We start from the raw sequence: 25,593 nt of genomic DNA on the forward strand, positions 1-25,593 counted from the left end.
CTGCTTCTAGCTACGTAAATGATGTTTCAAAAAGTTCATCTCTTTTAGGCCTAGCTGTTTTGCGCATAATAAGTTACAGTGTCGTAATATATAACTGTCTAAATTGTTTTCTTCCAATCAAGAACTAAACTTGGAACACTTCGAGAACGGAAAATGCTAGGAGCGCAAATTGGGTGTCAAAAAGTGTGTCGTTTCAATACCTAGCTATTTTGCGTGAAAACGTTTCATTTGCTTGCATACTCACAATAATAATTGAATATCGATCGCTATTTAAATTTGTAGTATTTCATGCTGCTGAACAAAACCCGAAAATAAAAAATGAAAAGAAGTCAAGTGTTTTGTGAAATGTTTTGTCTAAAGTAAGAAGCAAAAAAGATTAGAGAAATATTCGGCGTGCCTTTAATTGTGCTCGAAATTTTGTACAGCCAAAAGAGGTGCCGACTGAGAATTTAAAGTTCAGTGTTTAACATAAAATTTTAAAGAGTACTAGAGGATAGTTGTCTGGTGCATTTTCGAGTACCATTCAAAGGCACATCAAATGTTTCTCTAACCTATTTTATTTCTTGCTTTTAGACAAATCATTTCACAAAACGTTTGACCGTTCTTTTTTTTTTCAAAAGTATTTTTAACTCACGGTGTCCGTAAGTAGAGTTCCAGTTTCAAAACGGTGTAGAAAGAGAACCATTGCTGAGAATGGCGCCAAATTTTAACAGCATATTATTGACGCAGGGGGAAACGCCCACGAAACAAAAACATTAACGAAAATTCGATCAACGCATGGCACTGTAGGCGTCAGAATATGCACACCAAGAGACGCCGGGAAACGGCTGGATCTCAGTTTGCGTCCAGAACGCCCGACATCACTGTCCCCATAGAGGACTCGCCAGTAGCCCTGCGCAAGTTCCGGACAGGGTATGAAAAAGACATTGGTCCGATGTCTGCTAAGGGTCTAGAGAAAATGATCACAAACTTCGAAAAGACAGGTTCTTTTGAAGTGGAATGTGGCAGAGGGAGGAAAACAGCTGATCAGATGTCGGTCGAAGATATGGCCACAGCATCGCTTATCGTAGTAGCGTATTTTTTCGATGAGATGAGTGCTGCGGGTACTGTTACCTGTGCTGTCACTGGTAAACGCTGTGAGAGTCTCTTGCTCACCAACGTTATTCCAACCCTTCAACAGCGTGGATGTGGGAGTAGGATCATACTTATGCAAGATGGTTCCCGTCCGCACATTGCACAGCCGGTGAAGCGGTTACTGCAGATGTATTTCGGAAATGCTAAAATTATCAGTCGTCATTTTCCTACAGCCTGGCCGTCCAGATCACCTGATCTTAATCCGTGTGACTTCTGACTGTGGGGTTACCTGAAAGATGTTGTCTTCAGTGTTCCATTTACAAACTAGCTGAACTCAAGGGCCGGCCGGGGTGGTCGAGCGGTTCTAGGCGCTACAGTCTAGAACCGCGCGACCGTTACGGTCGCGCGGTTCGAATCCTGCCTCGGGCATGGATGTGCGTGCTGTCCTTAGGTTAGTTAGGTTTAAGTAGTTCTAAGTTCTAGGGGACTGATGACCTAAGAAGTTAAGTCCCATAGTGATAAGAGCCATTTTTTGTAACTGAAGGCACGCATTGCACAACGCGTTCTGAACGTGACCTCAAGACACTCCAATCTGTTGTGGAGCATGCCGTCTCTCGATTCCAACTTGTGGCAGAAAGCGGTGGACAGCATATTGAACGTGTCTTCCGCCAGTCTCATGACAATTAAAAACTGATGTTTCTTTGCTTTTCGTGCGTTTTTTGGCTCCAGCACAAGTAAAAACCGACATTTTCCTTTTTATGCGGTTTTTGGCATCAGGACAATGAAAAACCAATTTTTTCTCCATCCGATATGGTACGACCTTTCCTTGGTGGAAGGGCGTACCTAACAAACAGTGATACAATTGTTGACCGTCATGGACATTGCACAGTACGAACGGTGTAATTTGTAACTCAAAACATAGACGTCATGTTGCGATTCATCTGCCATCTTCAGCCGTCTCCATTTACGTTATGACGATTACAGCGCCATCGACTGGTAAAATTTTCGTTTGTTGTTTTTTTTTTCCATGACGTTTCCCCCTGCGTCAATAATATGCTGTTCAAATTTGCGTGGTTCTCTTTCTACAACGTTTTGAAACTGTAACTTTAATTATGAACACCCTGCACACAGAATACATACCATGTTCAATAACTTCATCACTGCACTCGCTAGCCGTATCTAAAAAGTGTATACAAGGTGTCCCAAACTTTTAATGTCAAAATAGTCCAGACAGCAGAGTATCCTAAACTATTTTGATACAGGGAATCAGTGTCCGGACATGAATATTTCAAAGTGTTCGATGTGTTAAACAAAAAGGCACTTCCAGAGTGATATTTTCAATCTGCAGCGGAGTGTGCGCTGATATGAAACTTCCTGACAGATTAAAAGTATGTGCCGGACCGAGACTCGAACTCGGGACCTTTGTCTTTCGAGGGCAAGTGCTCTACCAATTGACCTACCCAAGCACGACTCACGACCCGGCCTCACAGCTTCAATTCTGCCAGTACCTTGTCTCCTACCTTGCAAACTTCACAGAAGCTCTTCTGTGAACCTTGCAGGTCGTGAGTCGTGCTTGGGTGGCTCAGTTGGTAGAGCACTTGCCCACAAAAGGCAAAGGTCCCGAGTTCGACTCTCGGTCCTGCACACAGTTTTAATCTGTCAGGAAGTTTCAAGAAGGCACTTTTTCGTAAACTGCTTACATTTCACGAGAAACAGGTTGCCGCGTCTATCTCGGTGACGCTACTTTTCAAAACAGCACGAAACGTCCTGCGATGTATCCACAGTGAAGTTAACCATTGTTCAAAGCTCATGACTGATCGTCGAAGAAAGAGTATTATGCACTGGGAAATCTTTGTAACAGGTGTCATCCTACGTTGGAGAAATGTATCGTTGTTGGTAGAAATTTACTAGAAACTGCATTATTCTAATAGCAGCAAGCTGGCAAGGTTTAAGGGAAAGAAATGTCGCACAGCAAAATTCTGAGATACGGCGTTGGATCTGGTAGGAGGAGATTCATCAATAAGCACCCGTCAACCTACCTCTTAACTGCAGACTTCAAAGAATACAGTTTGGAGAGTGCTGGCGGATCAGCAGTTTCTCCCCTCTCATAAACAACGTACGCAAGCTAGGACCAATGGTTTCAACCCAGAGCTGGGGTCTGTAAATTTTTATGTCGTAACGTATGCATAGAAACTTGCGGTCGTCACTTTGAGCAGTTGTCACGAGTTTAATGTAACGAAGCCAATGAATAACTAAACACTAATTACCTACCATTAGTTCCTTAACTCAAAGTAATCAGTTTGAGTTCCCTACTGCGTGTATCATTTTAACCCAAAGGGTTTGGCGACAATCTGTATTGCTCTTACAACAGAGAAGTAGCACGATATGTTTCGCGTACAGCGTGGATCAGCTTTTACTTACTTTACATCATATACAACGCAATGGCTGCTAACTACCGGGTGATCAAGAAGCCAGAATAAATTTGAAAACCGAATAAATCACGGAATAATGTAGATATAGAGTTACAAATTGACACACATGCTTGGAATGACTTGGGGTTTCATTAGAACAAAAAAAAAAAAAAAAAAAAATACAAAAGTTCAAAAAATGTCCAACAGATGGCGCTTCATCTGATCAGAATAGCAATAAATAGCATAACAAAGTAAGACAAAGCAAAGATGATGTTCTCTACAGGAAATGCTCAATATACCCACCATCAGTCCTCAACAATAGCTGTAGTCGAGGAATAATGTTGTGAACAGCACTGTAAAGCATGTCCGGAGTTATGGTAAGGCATTGGCGTCGGATGTTGTCTTTCAGCATCCCTAGAGATGTCGGTCGATCACGATCCACTTGCGACTTCAGGTAACCCCAAAGCCAATAATCGCACGGACTGAGGTCTGGGGACCTGGGAGGCCAAGCAAGACGAAAGTGATGGCTGAGCACACGATCATCACCAAACGTCGCCATCTGTCACACATTTTGTGAACTTTGATTTTTTTATCTAATAAACCCCCATGTCATTCCAAGCATGTGTGTCAATTTTTACCTCCCTATCAACATTACTCCGTGGTTTATTAAGTTTTCAAATTTATTCTGACTTTTTGTTCATCCGGTATATTAGTCTATCTAGTAGCTCTGCTCTATGGCACTGACTAAAACGTATGATGCTAAGAACCACTCTTTACGGTTAGTTGTATGTCAGTTTGGGATCGAACAGAGCGTCAGTATGTAATTTTCCAGGTCGGCGGAGTTTGACGAGTCCCTGAACCTGTGCCGGCTCAGTAGAGAAGATCGACGGAGCCAGCCCAGTGCTTTCAGGAAAGTCCCTGGCAGCTCTGTCGACTACCTGGAGAACCAGTGCGTCAGATGTGAGTACATCCATCTTGTGCCATGTCTACTGTGCTACTTTCAGTCCATGAAATAAGTGAAAACTGTATTTAAACAACTGTGACAGTATTATGACACGGGAAAATAATTTATCGAAAAAATAATGATGAATGCATTCTTCTCAGTTGTTACCAACCATTTTTGAGAATACAAATGATAATGAAATGAACATAACAGTCATATGGTACTGTAGTATAAAAGTGTGTCCGCAGCTCGTAGTGTAGTGGCTAGCGTCGCTGCCTCTGGATCACGGGGTCCCGGGTTCGATTCCCGGCCTGGTTGGAGATTTCTCCGCCCGGGGACGTTATTTGTACTGTCCTCATAATTTCATCATCATCATCATCATTCGTCACGGTGGCTAGATTGGACTGTGTAAAAATTGGAACTTTGTACGGGCGCTGATAACAGCGCAGTTGAGCGCCCCACAGACCAAACATAATCATCAAATAAAAGCAAATGAGGGTGAGAGGCATATCACTTAGTGTGTTTGTCACGGACAAAAAAACTGCCTCCAGGTAATTACATATTGAAGTGATGGTTACGTCGCCTGTAGAATACAGATTACATACACATCAGTTCACTTATATTCGCTCTTAAGCCTGTTCAAGAACACTTATATAAGTAGCACCGCTCGTAGGTTTCTTCTTCTGCATTCTATTGAGCCGCACGGGATAGTCGTGCGGTCTGAGGCGCCTTGCCACCGTTCGCGCGGCTCCCACCGTCGGAGGTTCGAGTCCTCCCTTGGGCATGAGTGTGTGTGTTGTCCTTAATGTAAGTTAGTTTAAGTTAGATTAAGTAGTTTGTACGCCTAGGGAACAATGACCTCAGCAGTTTGGTCCCATAGAACTTTCCACAAATTTCCAAATTTTCTATTGGCGAATATTTACAAACGGTTCCTCATTTATCCTCTAAAATGTATCACCTCCAAAAACTGATATAGTTATTTATATCCAAATTTATATTCAACAAGATATGTTATGGCGTGCAGTGGATGATGCATAGAGAACCACTAACATCTCTCTCATCCTGAGGAAGACTAGCTGTCGGTACGCCTACACACGAGATCCAATTTCTTTTGTTTTATTGTTATCATCATTTCGTAACATGTGTAGAAGTAATGAATACGGTGCTTGATTCTTCTTGGAAAGTGCACTCTCAAAATTCGAACAGTACGCTCTTCCGCGATCTGCAAGGCTTCTATTATACCGACAGCTATCCTACCAGACTAAAGCAGCCGGGAGTATTCTTGCTGACCAACCTCCCTTGTGAAACTTAAATTAAAAATCACTGTCACGGTTGACAAGACCGTCAGTTAGCCTTATTCCCGCGACGTCTTTCATCATAGAGTCTCACAACGTATTACCACGACAATGCACCTCATCAATCAATATATTACATACGTTTTTGTTGGGCGTCAACAGTGAATTTTTGTATCAATCGTCAGTCCCCTACATTTCTTCGGGCATTCGATAGGACGTTCTGGCTTCGTGACTTCTCTATACGTCTGCATTGTCCACGAATAGTTTCATGGAGCTGCTGACGTGCACTCTGGTGGGTGTGGGGTATGTTATTGCCTATACTTGTACGTGCGGGCTCCATGACCTGCAGAACCAGTAGGTCGAGGTCTGCTTTACATTGCTCAGAGTCACCCACCACTAACACTTCCTCCTTTACAATTGTGGGCTGTCGTACAACAAATGCACCCGCCACACTGGATAAAGTATGTGAAGCAACTTCACCAAGAGAGTAGGAAAAATGCTAAGGTCGCCAACCGGTTCCCAACCCTGACTAACGAATGGTTACTCCCTGCTCCAACCCTTATGGCCGGCCGCGGTGGTCTCGCGGTTCTAGGCGCGCAGTCCGGAACCGTGTGACTGCTACGGTCGCAGGTTCGAATCCTGCCTCGGGCATGGATGTGTGTGATGTCCTTAGGTTAGTTAGGTTTAAGTAGTTCTAAGTTCTAGGGGACTGATGACCGCAGCAGTTGAGTCCCATAGTGCTCAGAGCCATTCGAGCCATTTGAGCCAACCCTTATCGCATATATTTGTGAATGAAGGAGAAGTAGTTAGGCAGGGACTTAGTTACATGGTGGGGAACACCAGCAAAAGAACAGCAGTATTCGCGAACCAATAACTCTCAGCTACTGTTGCGTAAAACTTTCATGTCTGAATTAATCAGACACATACATATGCTCCTTCTACATCTACATCTACATCTACATCCGTACTCCGCAAGCCACCTGACGGTGTGTGGCGGAGGGTACCCTGAGTACCTCTATCGGTTCTCCCTTCTATTCCAGTCTCGTATTGTACGTGGAAAGAAGGATTGTCGGTATGCTTCTGTGTGGGCTCTAATCTCTCTGATTTTATCCTCATGGTCTCTTCGCGAGATATACGTAGGAGGGAGCAATATACTGCTTGACTCTTCGGTGAAGGTATGTTCCCGAAACTTTAACAAAAGCCCGTACCGAGCTACTGAGCGTCTCTCCTGCAGAGTCTTCCACTGGAGTTTATCTATCATCTCCGTAACGCTTTCGCAATTACTAAATGATCCTGTAACGAAGCGCGCTGCTCTCCGTTGGATCTTCTCTATCTCTTCTATCAACCCTATTTGGTGCGGATCCCACACTGCTGAGCAGTATTCAAGCATTGGGCGAACAAGCGAACTGTAACCTACTTCCTTTGTTGTCGGATTGCATTTCCTTAGGATTCCTTCCGTCGTCTGCGAGTCAATGTGGGAATAGCGTAGTCTCTCGACCAGTTCGAATAACTAATATTATTCCAAACAGTCTTGGGTCGGCACCCACCAGCGATACATAACTGATTTTAGTAAGTGAAGCATTCTACGGTGTCATGCAGAGTGCCTCGGAACGGCGACCTAAGTTTATACGAATAATCCTTTTACATTAAACATCTTTATCACGCACGATCCTGTCTGAGGTGGTACGCCTTTACCTTCACGTGACCTGTAAACTGATTTACGCAGCCAGTTATATACGAACCTGTAACTGAAAATAAACTGTGAACCTTAGTGCAACTTACAACAGTGTAATGTGAAAAACATTATCACGTTATCTGCAGGAGTGAAAGCTGTGATTAGTGGCAGAAGAATTTCTAGGACTGAACACAAGAACTCTGTTATTTGATAATAATTATGTCTACGGACTAGCCCGCATTAATAGCGCCTTCGTCTCTTATCAAGAGCATACCCAGCGAAGGGCAGAGGAGAGCAGAACAAAATAATCGTAAACTGAATATGCATACTCTCTCGCCACGTAGACAGACGTATCAGTTAGAAGAAAGCCAAAACATTTGAGGAGTATTGACTAGTAGAGAGCACCAGTACAATGTCAAAACTGTTTCGCCGTTCGCTCCTATTCTCCTACTAAATGAAATTTCCAGACGAGTCTGGGTTCTAAAAGCTTCCAGTCACGTTGCACCTTCAGTTCTCGATGTTTCGTTTTCCTCTGTCTCTTAATACTAGTCAGTGTCAAAAGCTACTAAAATGTGAATACAGAAAATATTCGCATGTAACTAAACGTTTCCTTCCTGTCAGTAACATAATATGAGCAAATCTCCTACAAACTAAACGCTCTCAGTTAAGAACGTTGTAGATAATACAGACTAGGCGCACAGTCCGGAACCGTGCGTCTGCTACGGTCGCAGGTTCGAATCCTGCCTCGGGCATGGATGTGTGTGATGTCCTTAGGTTAGTTAGGTTTAAGTAGTTCTAAGTTCTAGGGGACTAATGACCACAGCAGTTGAGTCCCACAGTGCTCAGAGCCATTTGAACCATTTGATAATACAGGATGACAATTATTAAACTATATGAAAAAAACGTAAATTAATTACAAACTACGGCGTGCACACTCTTCATTCAACATGTAAACCTCACTACAGATAGTCGGATTTAAGTTATGACAGGTTCGATATGCTTGCCATCATTGGCGACGATGTGGCGCAAACGAATAGCGCAATTTTGCATGATCCGCTGAAGTGTCGGAATTTCGATGCTGTAGATGACCTCCTGAATGGCTATTTTCGGTTCAGCAATGATTTTGGGGATGTTGCTGTACAGCCTTGTCTTCAATATAGCCTCACAAATAGGAGTCGCATGTATTTAGATCCGTATGGCGACCAATTGAGGCCCATGGCAATGGCCTCTGGGTACTCCAGAGCCAGAATGCGTTCCCAAACTGCTCCTCCAGGACTCAAAACACTTTCCTACTTCGTTTGGCTTGAGCTCCGTCTTCTATGAACAAAATCTTATCGAAATCAGGGTCACTTTGGATCATGGGGATTAAATCATCTTCCAAAACCTTCATGCACCGTTCGGTAGTCACCGTGCCATGAAGGAATATCGCACCGCTTATTCCGTGGACATTCCACACCACACAGTCACCCGTTATGGGTGAAGATACTTTTCGAATGAGAAATGCGGATTCTTAGTCCCCCAAATGCGCCAGTTTTGCTTATTGACGCACCCATCCGCACCCAACCAAACGAAAGTGTGCTTCGTCGTTAAACCAAACCATAATACGCATACACATTCCAATCATGTCCCGCGGCCAACCGTGCAGTTTGAAAGTGTTAACGCAAATCGTTCACAAGTTATGACGATATTATTTCGTATAGTTCAATAATTATCATCCTGTAGATACCTATTATAAAGTGGTAACAGTAGTATAATCGGTGATTAATAACCAAAATTTTCAATAATTATGGGTTACATTTTGTGTGGAAGTGTGCTTTGTTTCCTCCATCCTTCCCATTTCACAAAATTAATAGGAGTGCCCGCCCTCCATCCCAGTTCATGTCCTGGGCACTGTTCAGTCATTTTCCCTATAATATCTACAAAATACGTGAAGGCAACACCCAGCGGTTAAACTAGAATCTTGCATGACTGTAATTTTGCAGCCCTGCCTGACTGCCGCTACAACGTGCGGGAAGGGAGCGCCGTCATCTCCATGGACGAGCTACAGTTCGCCGCCAACCAAGCAGAGTGCGAAGCCCTCTGTGACCAGGTAAAGCAACATTGTCCTCTTGGATGCCTACAGCCATATATGTTACGTTGAGTGGTTAAACGTTAAGTGATGCTGGAGATTGCGTGGGTACTAAATTACGGGACACATTGATAGCTCACATCCTGAAGCATAGATGAATCGTCGATAGGAGGTAAAGTTGCAGAGCGAGACTACGACTTGACAACAGTATGTAGGTAAAAATGGTTGTAGGTCCCCGTAGTTACTCATAAAAAATTAAAGATGATACTCGCACACGATAGACTATCGTGGAGAGCTGTGTCAAACCAGTCTTAGAACTGAAGACAACTATTACGATATAATCAGGAAACGTTTCGATGTAACTGACCAGTTGCGCTGTGGATGCGAAAACAATTACAGCTGCATTAGACAGTTAATCATGCATGAATGGTTAGGGCCGATTATTGATCTTGAATAGTTAATCTCTGCTGGCAATTAAAACTGCAACACGCTTAAAGTGGCAAGCTTCAGATTGGCATGGAGTGTATAACCCACTTGAATATGCAAATAATAGTATTTCAACACAACCACACAAAACTGGCAAGAGTAATGCCACACACATTCCTTAGACAAAGAAAGACTACACGAAGGGTTTCCTATTCAGAAATTACGTTTGAATATTAGTTGTTTGTGAGAAGTTCATGTTAACCTCGGTGCGGATTCAAGGAGAGGGACGGTTATGCCCCACTACCCACTTTCCAAAGGATAATTTTTATATTTTTACTTATATCAATTTCCAAGTTTGTTAGATAATCTCCAGAAAACAAAGTAGCTGATACAGTTTAAAAATACGAAGGAACTCTAGAAAATCACAAGCTAGCTCTATGTTTAACAAAGGATACTTTTCAGTTGCTCGCTTCAGGCCTAGCCCACTTTTCACTTGGGATCTGATTGGCTGCAGAGAGGATTCAAAGCAAGTAGAGGCACTCATTCACAGGCTGATCGTGCTGGCTAACACAGTTCGTGAGTCTACACGTAGAGCCAGCAAACCTTCATCCTTAATCCCCAAAATCACATTCAGATTCAATCACTTATTCTTCTTCCAATATTGTACACGCATAACATAGCGATGTTCTGTGGCGGCAATGACCCCTGTGTGTATGCTGACGACAGCGAGAGCGGCGGCGCTGATGCAACAGGGGGTCATCGTCCTATTTGGTGCTAATGGCTAGACAGAAATGCTGATGCGCAGAATCCGCGGCAGCACATGCCTCATACGGGCACGACTCTGCATCTCAAGTCAGGAAGGTTCGGTAACCCACGGTAATTCCTGTAAAGGAAGACAGGCCTCAGCAGTGAGCATAGGTGTTCAGTGTCAGCATGCCCATCCAGGCATAGACGATTAAACAACTGCACCACCCTGGTGTCGATCAGCTGTCCTCCAGTGTGGAAGACTGGCTGCTGCTGGAGTGAGCTTGACAGTAGCCTACCGGATAGAAAGCCGGTCCACGGTGGTGGACCCAGAACCAGCAGGAGCCCCATCCCTGGTGGAGGACAAGTCTCGTGGTGGCTGCTTGCAGAATCATGTCGCCCAGTTGCTCAGCATACACATTGGATGGTGCCTAGTGGATGGTACCACCAGACTGAGGTCCTTTTGGGTAATGACGAGCATTTATACTGGACGAGCATTTATACTGATTCGGTGACTAATTGTTTTTCTGAAGCACTGTTTTCAACCATGTACACCAATCCTGTAGTATGGAGGTGTAATAACAGACCTGCCGATGCCACAGTTGCCTTGCCTTTCTGCTGTATCAACGTTATTCAGTTGCTAGCCTCTGATTCGGACCACTATTTGCAAATCGACCAGTGGCTTTGCTGCATCTGGCGCAAAAGTGTTTTGGTCCACTCCATGCTCCCTGCCCCCATGGACTTTTGCAATAGCTCTGGCAGTGCTGATATTTTACTCAATAGCGCGGAAAAATAGTGGCTGCAGTTGATAATAAAACATCCGACGGAAGTGTGCACATGTGGTGCTGTTGTCACAACTGAACATATCACAATGGAGTATCCTACTTATGAAGATCTGATTTCCTATACCGCAGAATTGGGGCACCAAAGGAAATTGTTAGAGATAAAAACCAATGGCAGCAGAAAAAAGACAGCTAGTATTTTATCCAGTAGAGAGCTAAGAAAATATACAGATTGTTACAAAAAGGTACGGCAAAACTTTCAGGAAACATTCCTCATACACAAAGAAAGAAAATATGTTATGTGGACATGTGTCAGGAAACGCTTACTTTCCATGTTAGAGCTCATTTTATTACTTCTCTTCAAATCACATTAATCATGGAATGGAAACACGCAGCAACAGAACGTACCAGCGTGACTTCAAACACTTTGTTACAGGAAATGTTCAAAATGTCCTCCGTTAGCGAGGATACATGCATCCACCTTCCGTCGCATGGAATCCATGATGCGCTGATGCAGCCCTGGAGAATGGCGTATTGTATCACAGCCGTCCACAATACGAACGCGAAGAGTCTCTACATTTGGTACCGGGGTTGCGTAGACAAGAGCTTTCAAATGCCCCCATAAATTAAAGTCAAGAGGGTTGTGGTCAGGAGAGCGTGGAGGCCATGGAATTGGTCCGCTTCTACCAATCCATCGGTCACAGAATCTGTTGTTGAGAAGCGTACGAACACTTCGACTGAAATGTGCAGGAGCTCTATCGTGTATGAACCACATGTAGTGTAGTACTTGTAAAGGCACACGTTCTAGCAGCACAGGTAGAGTATCCCGTATGAAATCATGATAACGTGCTCCATTGAGCGTAGGTGGAAGAACATGGGGCCCAATCAAGACTTCACCAACAATGCCTGCCCAAACGTTCACAGAAAATCTGTGTTGATGACGTGATTGCACAATTGCGTGCGGATTCTCGTCAGCCGACACATGTTGATTGTGAAAATTTACAATTTGATCACGTTGGAATGAAGCCTCATCTGTAAAGAGAACATTTGCACTGAAATGAGGATTGACACATTGCTGGATGAACCATTCGCAGAAGTGTACCCGTGGAGGCCAATCAGCTGCTGATAGTGCCTGCACACGCTGTACATGGTACGGAAACAACGGTTTCTCCCGTAGCACTCTCCATACAGTGACGCGGTCAACGTTACCTTGTACAGCAGCAACTTCTCTGACGCTGACATTAGGGTTATCGTCAACTGCACGAAGAATTGCCTAGTCCATTGCAGGTGTCCTCGTCGTTCTAGGTCTTCCCCAGTCACGAGTCATAGGCTGGAATGTTCCGTGCTCCCTAAGGCGCCGATCAGTTGTTTCGAACGTCTTCCTGTCCTGACACCTTCGTTCTAGAAATCTGTCTCGATACAAACGTACCGCGCCACGGCTATTGCCCCGTGCTAATCCATACATCAAATGGGCATCTGCCAACTCCGCATTTGTAAACATTGCACTGACTGCAAAACCACGTTCGTGATGAACACTAACCTGTTGATGGTATGTACTGATGTGCTTGATGCAATGAGTCGCATGTCAACACAAGCACCGAAGTCAACATTACCTTCCTTCAATTGGGCCAACTGGCGGTGAATCGAGGAAGTACAGTACATACTGACGAAACTAAAATGAGCTCTAACATGGAAATTAAGCGTTTCCGGACACATGTCCACATAACATATTTTCTTTATTTGTGTTTGAGGAATGTTCCTGAGAGTTTGGCCGTACCTTTTTGTAACACCCTGTATAGAGAATAAAGGTATCAAATGTGTAAATTATTTAGTGATTGATGCATGTGAAAATGCTGAAGTTAATGTTGTGAATTTTACCAAGAATTACGATCTACACAGAGAACGACTGGAGTGAATGGGCCTGTGGTCAATAACGTAACAGTTATGGCAGAACTTGTATAAAACATAAGCAACTGTAGGCTACCTTTGGGTGTCTCCCAGAGAGAACAATCTACGTGGGGCGGGGCGGTGGATCTGCTAGGCACCACCGAGGCTGCGGACCATGACGCAGTCACAGCCAGGACACATCAGACGGCTGGCACATGCTGGTTCTGGAATTGTTTTGGAGTGGACTAGGTTTCCTGGAGCTCCAGTGATAAATAATTTACATACGATCCCCGCCATTCAAATACCTACTTGCACAGACGTAATCTGTAGAGCATATAACTGTAGTAATTCCGCAACAGAGGCTTTCTGAAGAACAGATTATTGGTTTTTGTAACGTTTTGTCTACACGAGAGGCTAGCATTATCAAAGAGTCATCCTCCATTGCTGGTCGCAGACCCCTGCCAAACCCCAGGAAAAACTCTAAACGACCGTCAATATACTAAGAGCATGTCATCCATCTGCTGCGGTGGTGCATAATAGAGTAAACATAAGATCTTTGATTAAGGTTTTGGTTGGGTTCTTATAATCTGATTATTTGTATATGATCTAGCTATATTTAATTTTTTTTCTTTTTTTTGTAAATGCTGTAAATCAAATTACAGATAACGAAGTAAATCTCACATCATTGCTACTTACAACTTTCTGCAGTGATGTGTAAATAAAACCGACGTTAGATCCTGTCCACCAACAGACTTTGTGTCAAAATTGGAAGCAATAATAAATAAATAATTCCCCTAAAAATTACAAAAATTTATTCCATATTGCAACACTAATTCAACTTCTCCTTATTTATTTTTACGTGGTGTGTCATACATCCAGTAAGACTTTTCTTACAGCAGAAGACGGTGCTTAATTTTTTGTTGATGAAGCTTATATGCTTATCTGACCTTAGAACACCCTACTTCCACAAGCCAAGAAACTTACTGGTATAAGCAGTTTCTAATTGTCTAACAAACAGGATTACGGCGGGGGTAAAATGATGTTTCTTGTGTTCAGTATACTGATGCAGAGTAACTGTGTTTTCTCAATTTATGAGAAGACTTCATGGAACTCCGTCTGTAATGTGTGACATGTAAAGTTTTATTTCATTCTCTAGTTCTTCTGCAGTATTTACCCTTGTTAGTATATCGCTGGCTGAAGTTCAAGGAGTAGAATGGCTACAGGGTTTCCGGCATACAGTTCAAGCAGCCATCACTATTCGGCACTGTGGTCGCCCAAAACTCAGATGGCAGTGACTGGGAATTATAAAATGCAAGAGGACATTGGTGGAAAATTTAAAAACGCAAGAACCAGACCAAATGTGCTAAGTTCAAATGGCGGGAAAGCAAAATGTCCAAGATGGTGGAACTAGCCCAGCTATACTTCATAACCACTCTGATGGAAAAATCCAAGATGGCAACATGTTCACGATCTGAATTTTGCACCGTGTTTAAAAGTACCCAAACGACACGAATTTTGCGTAAATTGGTGAAATGTTCAAAAGTATCTGAACGACCTGAATTTTGTGTAAAATTGTGCCATGTTCAAAAGGATCCATATAACATTTGCGACACATTCAAAAGTATCCAAACGACCTAAATTTTTTGCACCATGATCAGAAGTACCTGAACGGCCAGTATTGTTTTTAAGAAAGTACATGAGCGGTTCACAATTGTGGCAGAAGGTCGCACTCCAAGCATTCTTGTACAAACACCAACAGATGTCGAACACTACGCGTTGTTTTGGACACATTGGAGAACTTTCCATGATTTCTATATGGTGCCTCTTTAACACTGTTGCCAAAAGTATCGAGCTTTTTCGAGTTTTCATTTTTTATGCCTTTTGCGATTTAAAAATCGATGGTGTGTTTACAATCTAGTGTTAACGTACTGTTGCCATCTGATTGTTACATGTTGTTTTAGACTCATCACAGTGCTTCACATAATTTTCTAATAGTATCGGTTTAACATTGTTGCTAGAAAATATTGTGCTTTTTAGTTGAATTCACTTCGTGACTTCTGCTACCTAAAACTTACGTTCAGCGAACGTCTGTGTGTCGTTTGCGTCCTCCTGTTTCTTTGTTTTTTTTTTTTTTTTTGCGTTAGCCTGCCGCCTAAATGTCAGCTAACCAAATGATAAGTTTTTTCTAAACTTTACATTACAACGTTTTTAAATACGTTGCAGTGCTTTTTAGTTTACTGTAGGAGTAGCGTCATGTGTGACAAATGTGGACATTGTCGTAGGTTAGTTAGTATGAAAGAAACACGTCACGACTGTGGGTTGTGGGTCGCCCTTCCACTTCGGTGATCGCTGCAGGGAAGACAATCAGATAAGGCTGTTCCATGGAGTTGTAGTTTATGTAATCGAGACAAGAAAATTGTGGGACAGGGAATAAGATTTATGCCCTTCAGGTCACACTAGAAATGACATATTTTGAATTAGATAGGTTGAAGGGGGAAAGAGACAATGCAAAAAGGTGACAAGTAATAGCCAAAAGGAGAAAACCTTAAAATCGCGTTTCAAATACCGGGTAGCAATCAGTTTGAATTATTACATGAAATGGGAGAAGAGCCTCAACCACTTTTTGAGCAAAGTAGGGTGCAGTAGACTTGTAGCAAAGACTTTAACGCTAGGTCAGTAAAAATGTATCGAAGAAAGAAAAGTGTTCCGCTACTAGGTAACAGTCACATCAGAATGTAGGCCAATGCTACAGGAAAATCTAGATGTAGAATACCATGTCGCAAGCATCCTGACCGTGATCCAAGATAAAAGCTTATCTAGCAAAATCAGATCGGGTGCATTTTGAAAACACATGTACGAAAACGAAGAGGTGGCAACACTGTCATATTGAGCAGAATATCAGAAGTACCTTGGCAAACATATCGGCCTGCACTACCACACCAGCCATTGTACACTCCTGGAAATGGAAAAAAGAACACATTGACACCGGTGTGTCAGACCCACCATACTTGCTCCGGACACTGCGAGAGAGCTGTACAAGCAATGATCACACGCACGACACAGCGGACACACCAGGAACCGCGGTGTTGGCCGTCGAATGGCGCTAGCTGCGCAGCATTTGTGCACCGCCGCCGTCAGTGTCAGCCAGTTTGCCGTGGCATACGGAGCTCCATCGCAGTCTTTAACATTGGTAGCATGCCGCGACAGCGTGGACGTGAACCGTATGTGCAGTTGACGGACTTTGAGCGAGGGCGTATAGTGGGCATGCGGGAGGCCGGGTGGACGTACCGCCGAATTGCTCAACACGTGGGGCGTGAGGTCTCCACAGTACATCGATGTTGTCGTCAGTGGTCGGCGGAAGGTGCACGTGCCCGTCGACCTGGGACTGGACCGCAGCGACGCACGGATGCACGCCAAGACCGTAGAATCCTACGCAGTGCCGTAGGGGACCGCACCGCCACTTCCCAGCAAATTAGGGACACTGTTGCTCCTGGGCTATCGGCGAGGACCATTTGCAACCGTCTCCATGAAGCTGGGCTACGGTCCCGCACACCGTTAGGCCGTCTTCCGGTCACGCCCCAACATCGTGCAGCCCGCCTCCAGTGGTGTCGCGACAGGCGTGAATGGAGGGACGAATGGAGACGTGTCGTCTTCAGCGATGAGAGTCGCTTCTGCCTTGGTGCCAATGATGGTCGTATGCGTGTTTGGCGCCGTGCAGGTGAGCGCCACAATCAGGACTGCATACGACCGAGGCACACAGGGCCAACACCCGGCATCATGGTGTGGGGAGCGATCTCCTACACTGGCCGTACACCTCTGGTGATCGTCGAGGGGACACTGAATAGTGCACGGTACATCCAAACCGTCATCGAACCCATCGTTCTACCATTCCTAGAGCGGCAAGGGAACTTGCTGTTCCAACAGGACAATGCACGTCCGCATGTATCCCGTGCCATCCAACGTGCTCTAGAAGGTGTAAGTCAACTACCCTGGCCAGCTGGATCTCCGGATCTGTCCCCCATTGAGCATGTTTGGGACTGGATGAAGCGTCGTCTCACGCGGTCTGCACGTCCAGCACGAACGCTGGTCCAACTGAGGCGCCAGCTGGAAATGGCATGGCAAGCCGTTCCACAGGACTACATCCAGCATCTCTACGATCGTCTCCATGGGAGAATAGCAGCCTGCATTGTTGCGAAAGGTGGATATACACTGTACTAGTGCCGACATTGTGCATGCTCTGTTGCCTGTGTCTATGTGCCTGTGGTTCTGTCAGTGTGATCATGTGATGTATCTGACCCCAGGAATGTGTCAATAAAGTTTCCCCTTCCTGGGACAATGACTTCACGGTGTTCTTACTTCAATTTCCAGGAGTGTACTTCACTATGTGGACTGCTGGGGACATCAGACCTACATCGACCATAGAGCTATGGCTCAAATACTTGTCAGCTTCCATTTCTAGTTTTTAGACAGCCATTCTCTAGTTTTCGTCGTTTATAAGCAGTGCGCAACCATAACTGGTCCTGTCATGTTCGTGTAGAGCGGTTTCCAGATGGAGTGCACAAACAATGAATATATCGATATGCTTTTGGTCCTCGGTGCATCGGATAACCAAGCTGCTGCCGCTGCTCGTGCATATGCTGCACAGTACTCTCAAAGGCACCATTCCAATCAGAATGATTTTCGTCGCCTGGAGCATCGCTTTTTGGAAATTGGTAATCTTCGTCCGCAAGCAATGGACAGAGTGCGACCGTACCAAACGGTTAGTGTAAGTGTAGTTCCTCTTGGAAACAGCATCCCATACCAGCAAACCAGTTGTGTCTTTACCTGCAGTTACTCATACTTTATGCAACGCAATGCTCTGTTTAAAATGAATAGCTCATTGTAGTCACAGGGTCAAGCATCACACATCTGCTTTCATGCCCCGCAGCTTATTAGTTGCAAATAATAACCTATAGCTGTGATTTTGCAGTTAAATGGTCTAGGCAATGGCTAGAATTGCTAGTTAATAAGATACATAAAAGTACAAATAAAAGTTAAATTAATAATTTAATAAATTGGTTCTTTTCTAACTTCTGTAAGTGATATAGGTGTCAGAGAATATGATTAATAATGTTTAATCAAGAAATGACATCTCAGATAAATGGGAAATAGCCCTACGATATTCACTTAAATGCAGACAGAAAATATCCTTACCAAATGCTGTAAAGTCACGTTGAGAGCGCCGCGCGGGATTGGCCGAGGTGTCTCCGGCGCTGCAGTCATGGACTGTGAGTCCTCCCTCGGGCGTGGTTGTGTGTGTTTCTCCTTAGGATAATTTAGGGTAGTGTGTAAGCTTAGGGAGTGATGACCTTATCAGTTAAGTCCCTTAAGATTTCACACACATTTGAACATTGTGAACACGTTGAGAGCGTTTCAAGAATGGCAGCAAAATCCCCAAATTAAATAGTCATGAAAGATATGCAAAAACTAATTGCATTTAACAATCACAGTATACGAAATATTCATGAGCTCAAGAAAGTCCAGAGCTCAACACAATGATTTACAAATTAACGCACACGAGATGATGAATAGAAACTCATAGTCTATCTATCCTCAGTTTTGTAATGCAAGTGGAAAAATTTAGAGCCCTTCTCTGGAGCACATTCAGATGTCTCGAAATATAAAGTCCCCTGATAAATTAAAATAAGGTAGCAGCCGTTCACTACCAGAATCTATCACCCACTCCATCAAAAACCACACAGTACCACAGGTAGGTCTGCCTCCTTCCATAACGAACATACAGGTGTGCAGTATCGCTCTCTTGAGTTCTTCATTCGAAAAGTCCCAGTCTCCACTTGACTTTCGTAGTGTTCCTTTACTGTCTGCTTTTCCATTGGCTGAAGGCTGTCCCCACCAAACATAAATCGTTCTTAAGTTCTACAGACACGATCTGGCTCAAGTTGACAGACTTCCCATACCAAACTAATATATTTTGACAATATTTAAATAAAGAAATGTTATACCTATTCAGTCACACTCAGATCATTCACAATAATTACAAATAAAGGTTTGTTCATATATAAATCAGCTACTATTCTTGGGCAAATGCATTCACGATAAATGGCAACTGACAGTCGTTAAATGATGTTCAAACAATTATTTGTGCCTTCTTGACGGAAGTGGCTTTTGGTTCTCTTTCCAGTTGTGGTGTCCCCTAGCAGTATTATTGTATTACTGAAGTATCTTGCAAAAATAATGAAAGTGAACTGAAGTTGTGTTAGTGCCATGTACGCACAAATACTGGGTAATATTTTAGTGTAAGTTAAATATTTTTGAATGTTCCCTCCATTTCTGCTGTTGTTTGAAATAATGGGGGAGCCGTCTCCTAATTGCATTAAATTAATTCCAACTAATAATCTATAATCGGTTTCTGCTGAATTCACAATTAAAAATCGAATATGTACTGCTGTGGTAGTTAATCACGTTGAGTTTGAAGATCCTCGACACTTTTCGATTGCCTATTTTTTTGTCTTTGAGAGAAAGAGTGTGTCAATTTACCAGCCACATACAATAAATTTTTCACTAGTCTGCAACATTCTCTTGCTGAAGTTAGGTGAAGTAAAAGGAATGTCCCAAAAAACAAAAAATGAAGTTTAACGCCACCAGAATTTAGTAATAACTGATACTCAACTAATGTTGGCGATACTCTGTTAAAGAAAGTGAAAACTTTTCAAGAGTGAGATTTAAGTTGGCCATTAAAAGAAATAGTTCAACTGTATATTAATATTAATGAAAATAAAGGGTTCCGTGCATGTGCAGACACAAAACTAAGAAAAATTATAGCAAATAAAACCACAGTAAAGTATGTTCACTCATATGACAATGCTTGTGTAAGTGATGAATTATAGCTGGTTTGTATCCTGTAAATTGGAATGCTCACTGTGTCTACGTATTGTTGCTAACATCCTGTTTCCTACAGAGTCTGAAGCATGTTCTCATGTTCAAAAAATTGAACAAAATCTCCCTGTTAATGTCTACGGCATTCGGTATTTTGATTATGAGTGAATACTTATAGAGGATGAGAAAGATCAGGCAGAATTTAGAGCTGTATCATAAAGCACCACTGCAAAGAACAGGTAGCTCTATTAAAGTTGCAGTCTGTGAATATAGGTACATACCGTTTCTATTGCATGAAAGACCTTTCTAGTCTAGCAATCAGAAGCATTACTGCTTACAAGCATTCAACTGAAACATGTAAGCGCTCTCTGTGCTATTTTCATTACAAAGAAAAATTACACACACTCGCTTTTCTGGGCGCAGTTTAAGCCAATCAGTAGTACCATTCCTAATGACAGGAAATCGTATTTAAAATTAAACAAGTTCAGAAACGAGCTATAGCTGCCTTTTGTTATTTATGCTGATGCAGAATGCATGTTAGAACCAACTGCTAACTGCAGTCGTAGTATTAACTCTGGTTCCTATTCCGATCAAGTACATTTATGTACACCATTCAGCATAGCCAATTACATACACTGTAGCTATGACAAGGTATATACAGAGTTGCAATGGTGCTGAGAAAAAAATTTCAAACTTAAAAACAATAGTGTGTTTGATAAAACTGTGCAAAATGTATTAAAGATGAGAGACATAAAACTTCCGATATCTTGTGAAGATAGATATCGACCTGCTGCATTGTGTGCAAAACAGAATTTTCAAAGAAGTGTTATTCTTAACAAAAATTTAGTTGCTATTGATTTAAATAGAATTACTATAGCGTTTGATAAGCCATAAGCAGTATAAATCCGTTCAGTATGGATATATACTAAATGAGCTTCCATCAAAGCACATAAAACTATGTTACACAGATACTGATAGCTTAATTGATCGTATTAAACCTTCAAATATTTATGGGAACATCAGGAGCGGTGAACATATATGCATTGATACTTCAGATTTCTCTGTAAATAACAGATATACATAACAGTCCACATGTAAATAAAAAGAACATTCGATTAATGAAAGAAGAGTTGAATGGTGAACCTAATACTGAATTTGTGAGTCTGCAAGCTAAAATGTATGCACTCGAGATTGAATCAGAAAGCATACTGCACAAAGAAAAGGGTGTGAAACATACTTGGTGTTAGATCGATGATTACCAGCAATGTATGTTGAACTCTGAAGTTAAAACAGCTGCACAGTATATCGTTTAGTCCAAGTGCCATATAGTTTCTACTGCCAAACAGCAAAAATTGAGTTTCTCAGCACAAGTTGATGAATGTTTTATATGTATATAAACTGAATACCTTAGCTTTGGATCACTATCACCTGAAAAATTATGGTGATGGTGATGATCAACATGATGATTGATTTCAGTGCATTTGTGAAATTGTACCAAGATTACATGTATTTTGTAACTGATTTATTTTGTGAAAATATAGAAACATTAAATGTGATTTGTAACTGATTTAACTGTGATAACAATAAATGTGATTCATCGTGTAAAAATAAAAAAAAACATAATACATTATTCTAATACCTTGTAATGTTTGTAATACTCTAGATAATTAACACAATACGCACTTAGAAGTCCTGTATCTTATGACATTGAAAGTAATGAAAGAGTAAAGCATAAAACAGAGGCAGATGACTTTAATGATGAGCTATTGTAGTATTTAACATAAGCCTTGTTTCACTGAACTACAAAAGTAAGCGAGAGATGAAATACAGGGCTACAACATACGTTGTGTGTGTGTGTGTGTGTGTGTGTGTGTGCGTGCGTGCTTGGGGGGAAGGGGAGGGGGTGCACTTGTGCCTACGTATTTTCTTTCATAAGTAATAGAGGTTGTTTGGGTACGGTACTTTCTAACATGGAGTAAAAAGTTCTGTCCTTTCAGATACCATTGAACGTGGCAGAAAACGTTTGGCTACTTTTGAAAGTGGTAACATTTAACACAAAGTTTATGTAATTTAGATACTTTTCAGGTCGTACAGATTCAGATCATTCGGATACTTTTGGACGTGGCAGAATTTTGAATTTTAATGTCAGAGGAATTACAAAACACAGCTGGACTAATTCCGCCATCTTGGCTTCTTATTTTCTCAGCATTTTAAACGTAGCAGAACTGGTATAATTCGGCCACCTTTCATTTTAGATTTTCCCACACAGCCATCCTTCATTTCTTAAATTTTCAGCCCAGCTAACTTGTTATTTTTGAATGTCGTGCCACCGATATCTAGGAGTTTTCGGTGACTGCTGTGCTGAACGGCAGCAGCTACTTGAACTGTGTGCTGGAAGCTCTGTAGTCATTCTATTGCAGGGCATATGAGACTCTTCACAAACACTGTCGATTGTAGAGATGAAGATGTTTTGGTGGTGTGTTTTGCAGGCGCGGGGCTTCACATGTCGGTCTTTCACGTACGCCAAGAACGAGAAGCGGTGCTACCTGAGTGGCGATGACTCGCTGTCACTCAACAATGCGCCGCTGCTCATCAAGAGGGATGCCGTCTACGCTGAGAAGCAGTGCAGCATAAGTAAATACTTACTCATTCTGTATATCCTCTTTTTCTAGTGATAAGCTTAGCGTACTTCCACGCTCGCGCTTGTTTCTATAAACATGGTGGATCGGCACGCATTCATCGCTTTCAGATTCTGGTGATTCCGACATTTCTTTTCTGCCCTTTCACATAATAATTCACCATTTTATGGTACAGTTCGACATCACTTGATTAGATGTTTGTAGCATATCTGTACTTTTGTGATTATTTGTTGTTTTGCTACGTAATTCTGTCGAAAATGGTGTAATGTGTCTTCATTTCAATCTCGTATTCATTCTAAAAAGTACAGTTATTACTTGAGACACCACTCGCTGGCATCACTAAATTAGCAAATCATCTTCAAGCTACATTCGGTGTGCATGACTTTTCCGAATCACTTGTGTGATAATTACTACAGGTGGCTTGTCATCTGCAACCAAGCGATGTTGATGAGAAAGTTTTTGCTGGGAGTTAATCTATCTTCTAGAATGTAATTTAGTTTGTCGCGATGTTTTCGCGCCTATATTGGTTTTCACTTACGTTTTCGTGTGGCAAGCACTTTCATTTTCCGCATCATGGTGAGGTGTTGTGATGCACACGTAACTATAACAAGTATTTTCCACAAATAAAGTAGTAAATCACTTTTCGCTTCACCAAAACACAGTGTGATTGTGGTTTGTTGTGTGTCCCAGCACCGGAACCGTGCGACTGCTACGGTCGCAGGTTCGAATCCTGCCTCGGGCATGGATGTGTGTGACGTCCTTAGGTTAGTTAGGTTTAAGTAGTTCTAAGTTCTAGGGGACTAATGACCACAGCAGTTGAGTCCCATAGTGCTCAGAGCCATTTGAACCATTTGTGTCCCAGCCCAGCCAGTGTTCATTTGTTCACCGGAGAGTTCGGAGCGAAATTTGAATTTTGTTTGCATTTTATCTCTCTGTGTGTGTGTGTGTGTGTGTGTGTGTGTGTGTGTGTGTGTGGGTGGGTGGGTGTTTTCTGTTCGCTTCTTAGCTGTGTGTGTGTTGTCTTTTTAATGGTATTCCATTTGTGTGTAAATGGTGCGTCTTTGCAGATTTAGTGTATCTATTTTTCGTGTGTGTGTGTGTGTGTGTGTGTGTGTGTGTGTGTGTGTGTGTGTGTGTGTGTGTGCGTGCGTGTGCGTGTGTAGAGTCTATCTGTTCGTGCTGTTTTTATTTGTGAAGCTCCTTTAATGTGTTAAATAGTGTGCCCTTGCAGAGTGTAGTGGATTCGTTTAAGACCTGTTTTTCTTCTACTATTGCCTTCTTCATATGGAAGTTTTCTTCAATGGTCAGGTTGCTGTATAGACTGTGGTTGGGTTTTAGTATTCTTGGGTCTGTTTCCATTGTAATTGGGTGGTGATTGTGGGCTACAAGGTGGTCAACAAATGTGCTATGGGAGCTGTTGCTTTTTAAAGCTCTGAGAAAAAACGGTGTTTTGCATAACTGGCGGACCTCACATACAACAATGTTAACTGCAAACACGGCCAACACGAGGAGCTGCAAATCAAAATGACGAATATTTGGCTGTAAACTTTGATACACAGTTGTGACTAATAGTTTTGTTAAGTCTCGGCAGGATCAGAGCTAAGACGAGGCTGTCATTGTAGGCGATGATTCCAGAGTGAACTGGGCGACGTTGCGATCTGACGTAAGCAAGCTTCCGGTAGCGGCGTCATATGGAAACTCTTCAGGACGTGTCTGCGACGATGCCTCTCATTTCGTTGCTGTCTCTGGCACCGACTGTCTTTAGCTTGTGGTGCCACTGTGGGTACCAGCTGTAACCTGGGAAATCTATCTCCGTTGGATGATTCACTTGAATGCTGACGCTTTCTCTTGGAGTTTCACCCCCGTTAAGTTAGCCATCAATGAGTGTGAAACCCTATAATGGTCAAACAGTGTTCACTTTCTATAACGATGCGTCACATCACTAATAACTTTAATATTTCTACAATTAAGAGCACCTTTGACCCATACCGACACAGACTGTGGCTCATTTATTTTACGATGGTTCCTCGTCTTAAGAACCAATGGCATTGTAGACATATAATAATATGTGCCCCTATCTCACAAATCTGAAATGTCCGATAAGCAATAATTTCTCGACTGTTAAAAGTCTCAAGCCCTGCTGCAATCTCTACTTTAGCAGTACGTACTACAGCCACAGTAACCCAACCAGTATCATGTCCATTAGTATCTGCGTTCGTAACCGTAATATTCAGTACACATCCACAAAAGACAGAAGAGCCTTGCAGAATCACTTGGGCACCTACGCTGTTCTTCGTACTAATAACAATATTGATGATGATGATGAAGTCCCATACTCCTTGACAGGGCGTAGGGGAACGATGCGGAAGACCCGCACCGCCGAACTAGGCAAGGTCCTAGTGGAGGTGGTTTGCCATTGCCTTCCTCCGACCGTAATGATGATGATAAAGACGACACAACAACACTCTGTCATCTCGAGGCAGGTGAAAATCCCTGACCCGTCCGGGAATCGAACCCGGGGCCCCGTGCGAGAACGCTACCGCGAGACCACGAGCCGAGGACAATAACAATAATATCAACAGCTTTATAAACTGTCAGGCGCCAACGCCTTCTCCTCCTATAATAATCAATAGATTTCCTACAATGGAATGTAAAAGACCCCCGATTCCCGATGACTAAGAGACCTGAAATACACTCCTGGAAATTGAAATAAGAACACTGTGAATTCATTGTCCCAGGAAGGGGAAACTTTATTGACACATTCCTCGGGTCA

General features: G+C 42.7%; 1 protein-coding gene across 2 annotated transcripts in view; it reads left to right on the top strand.

Moving 5' to 3' along the window:
• LOC126299294 (uncharacterized) overlaps positions 1-25,593 on the top strand; it is a 483,067-nt gene that overhangs the window by 176,508 nt on the left and 280,966 nt on the right. For both annotated transcript variants that reach the window (XM_049991089.1, XM_049991090.1), the window contains exons 6-8: positions 4,318-4,445; positions 9,381-9,487; positions 22,671-22,815. In XM_049991089.1, the coding sequence (XP_049847046.1) occupies positions 4,318-4,445; positions 9,381-9,487; positions 22,671-22,815 (380 nt within the window). The remainder of the gene's footprint in view (positions 1-4,317; positions 4,446-9,380; positions 9,488-22,670; positions 22,816-25,593) is intronic.

This window comes from Schistocerca gregaria, chromosome X, assembly GCF_023897955.1.
Source record: "Schistocerca gregaria isolate iqSchGreg1 chromosome X, iqSchGreg1.2, whole genome shotgun sequence".
NCBI classification, from domain to species: Eukaryota; Metazoa; Arthropoda; class Insecta; order Orthoptera; family Acrididae; genus Schistocerca; species Schistocerca gregaria.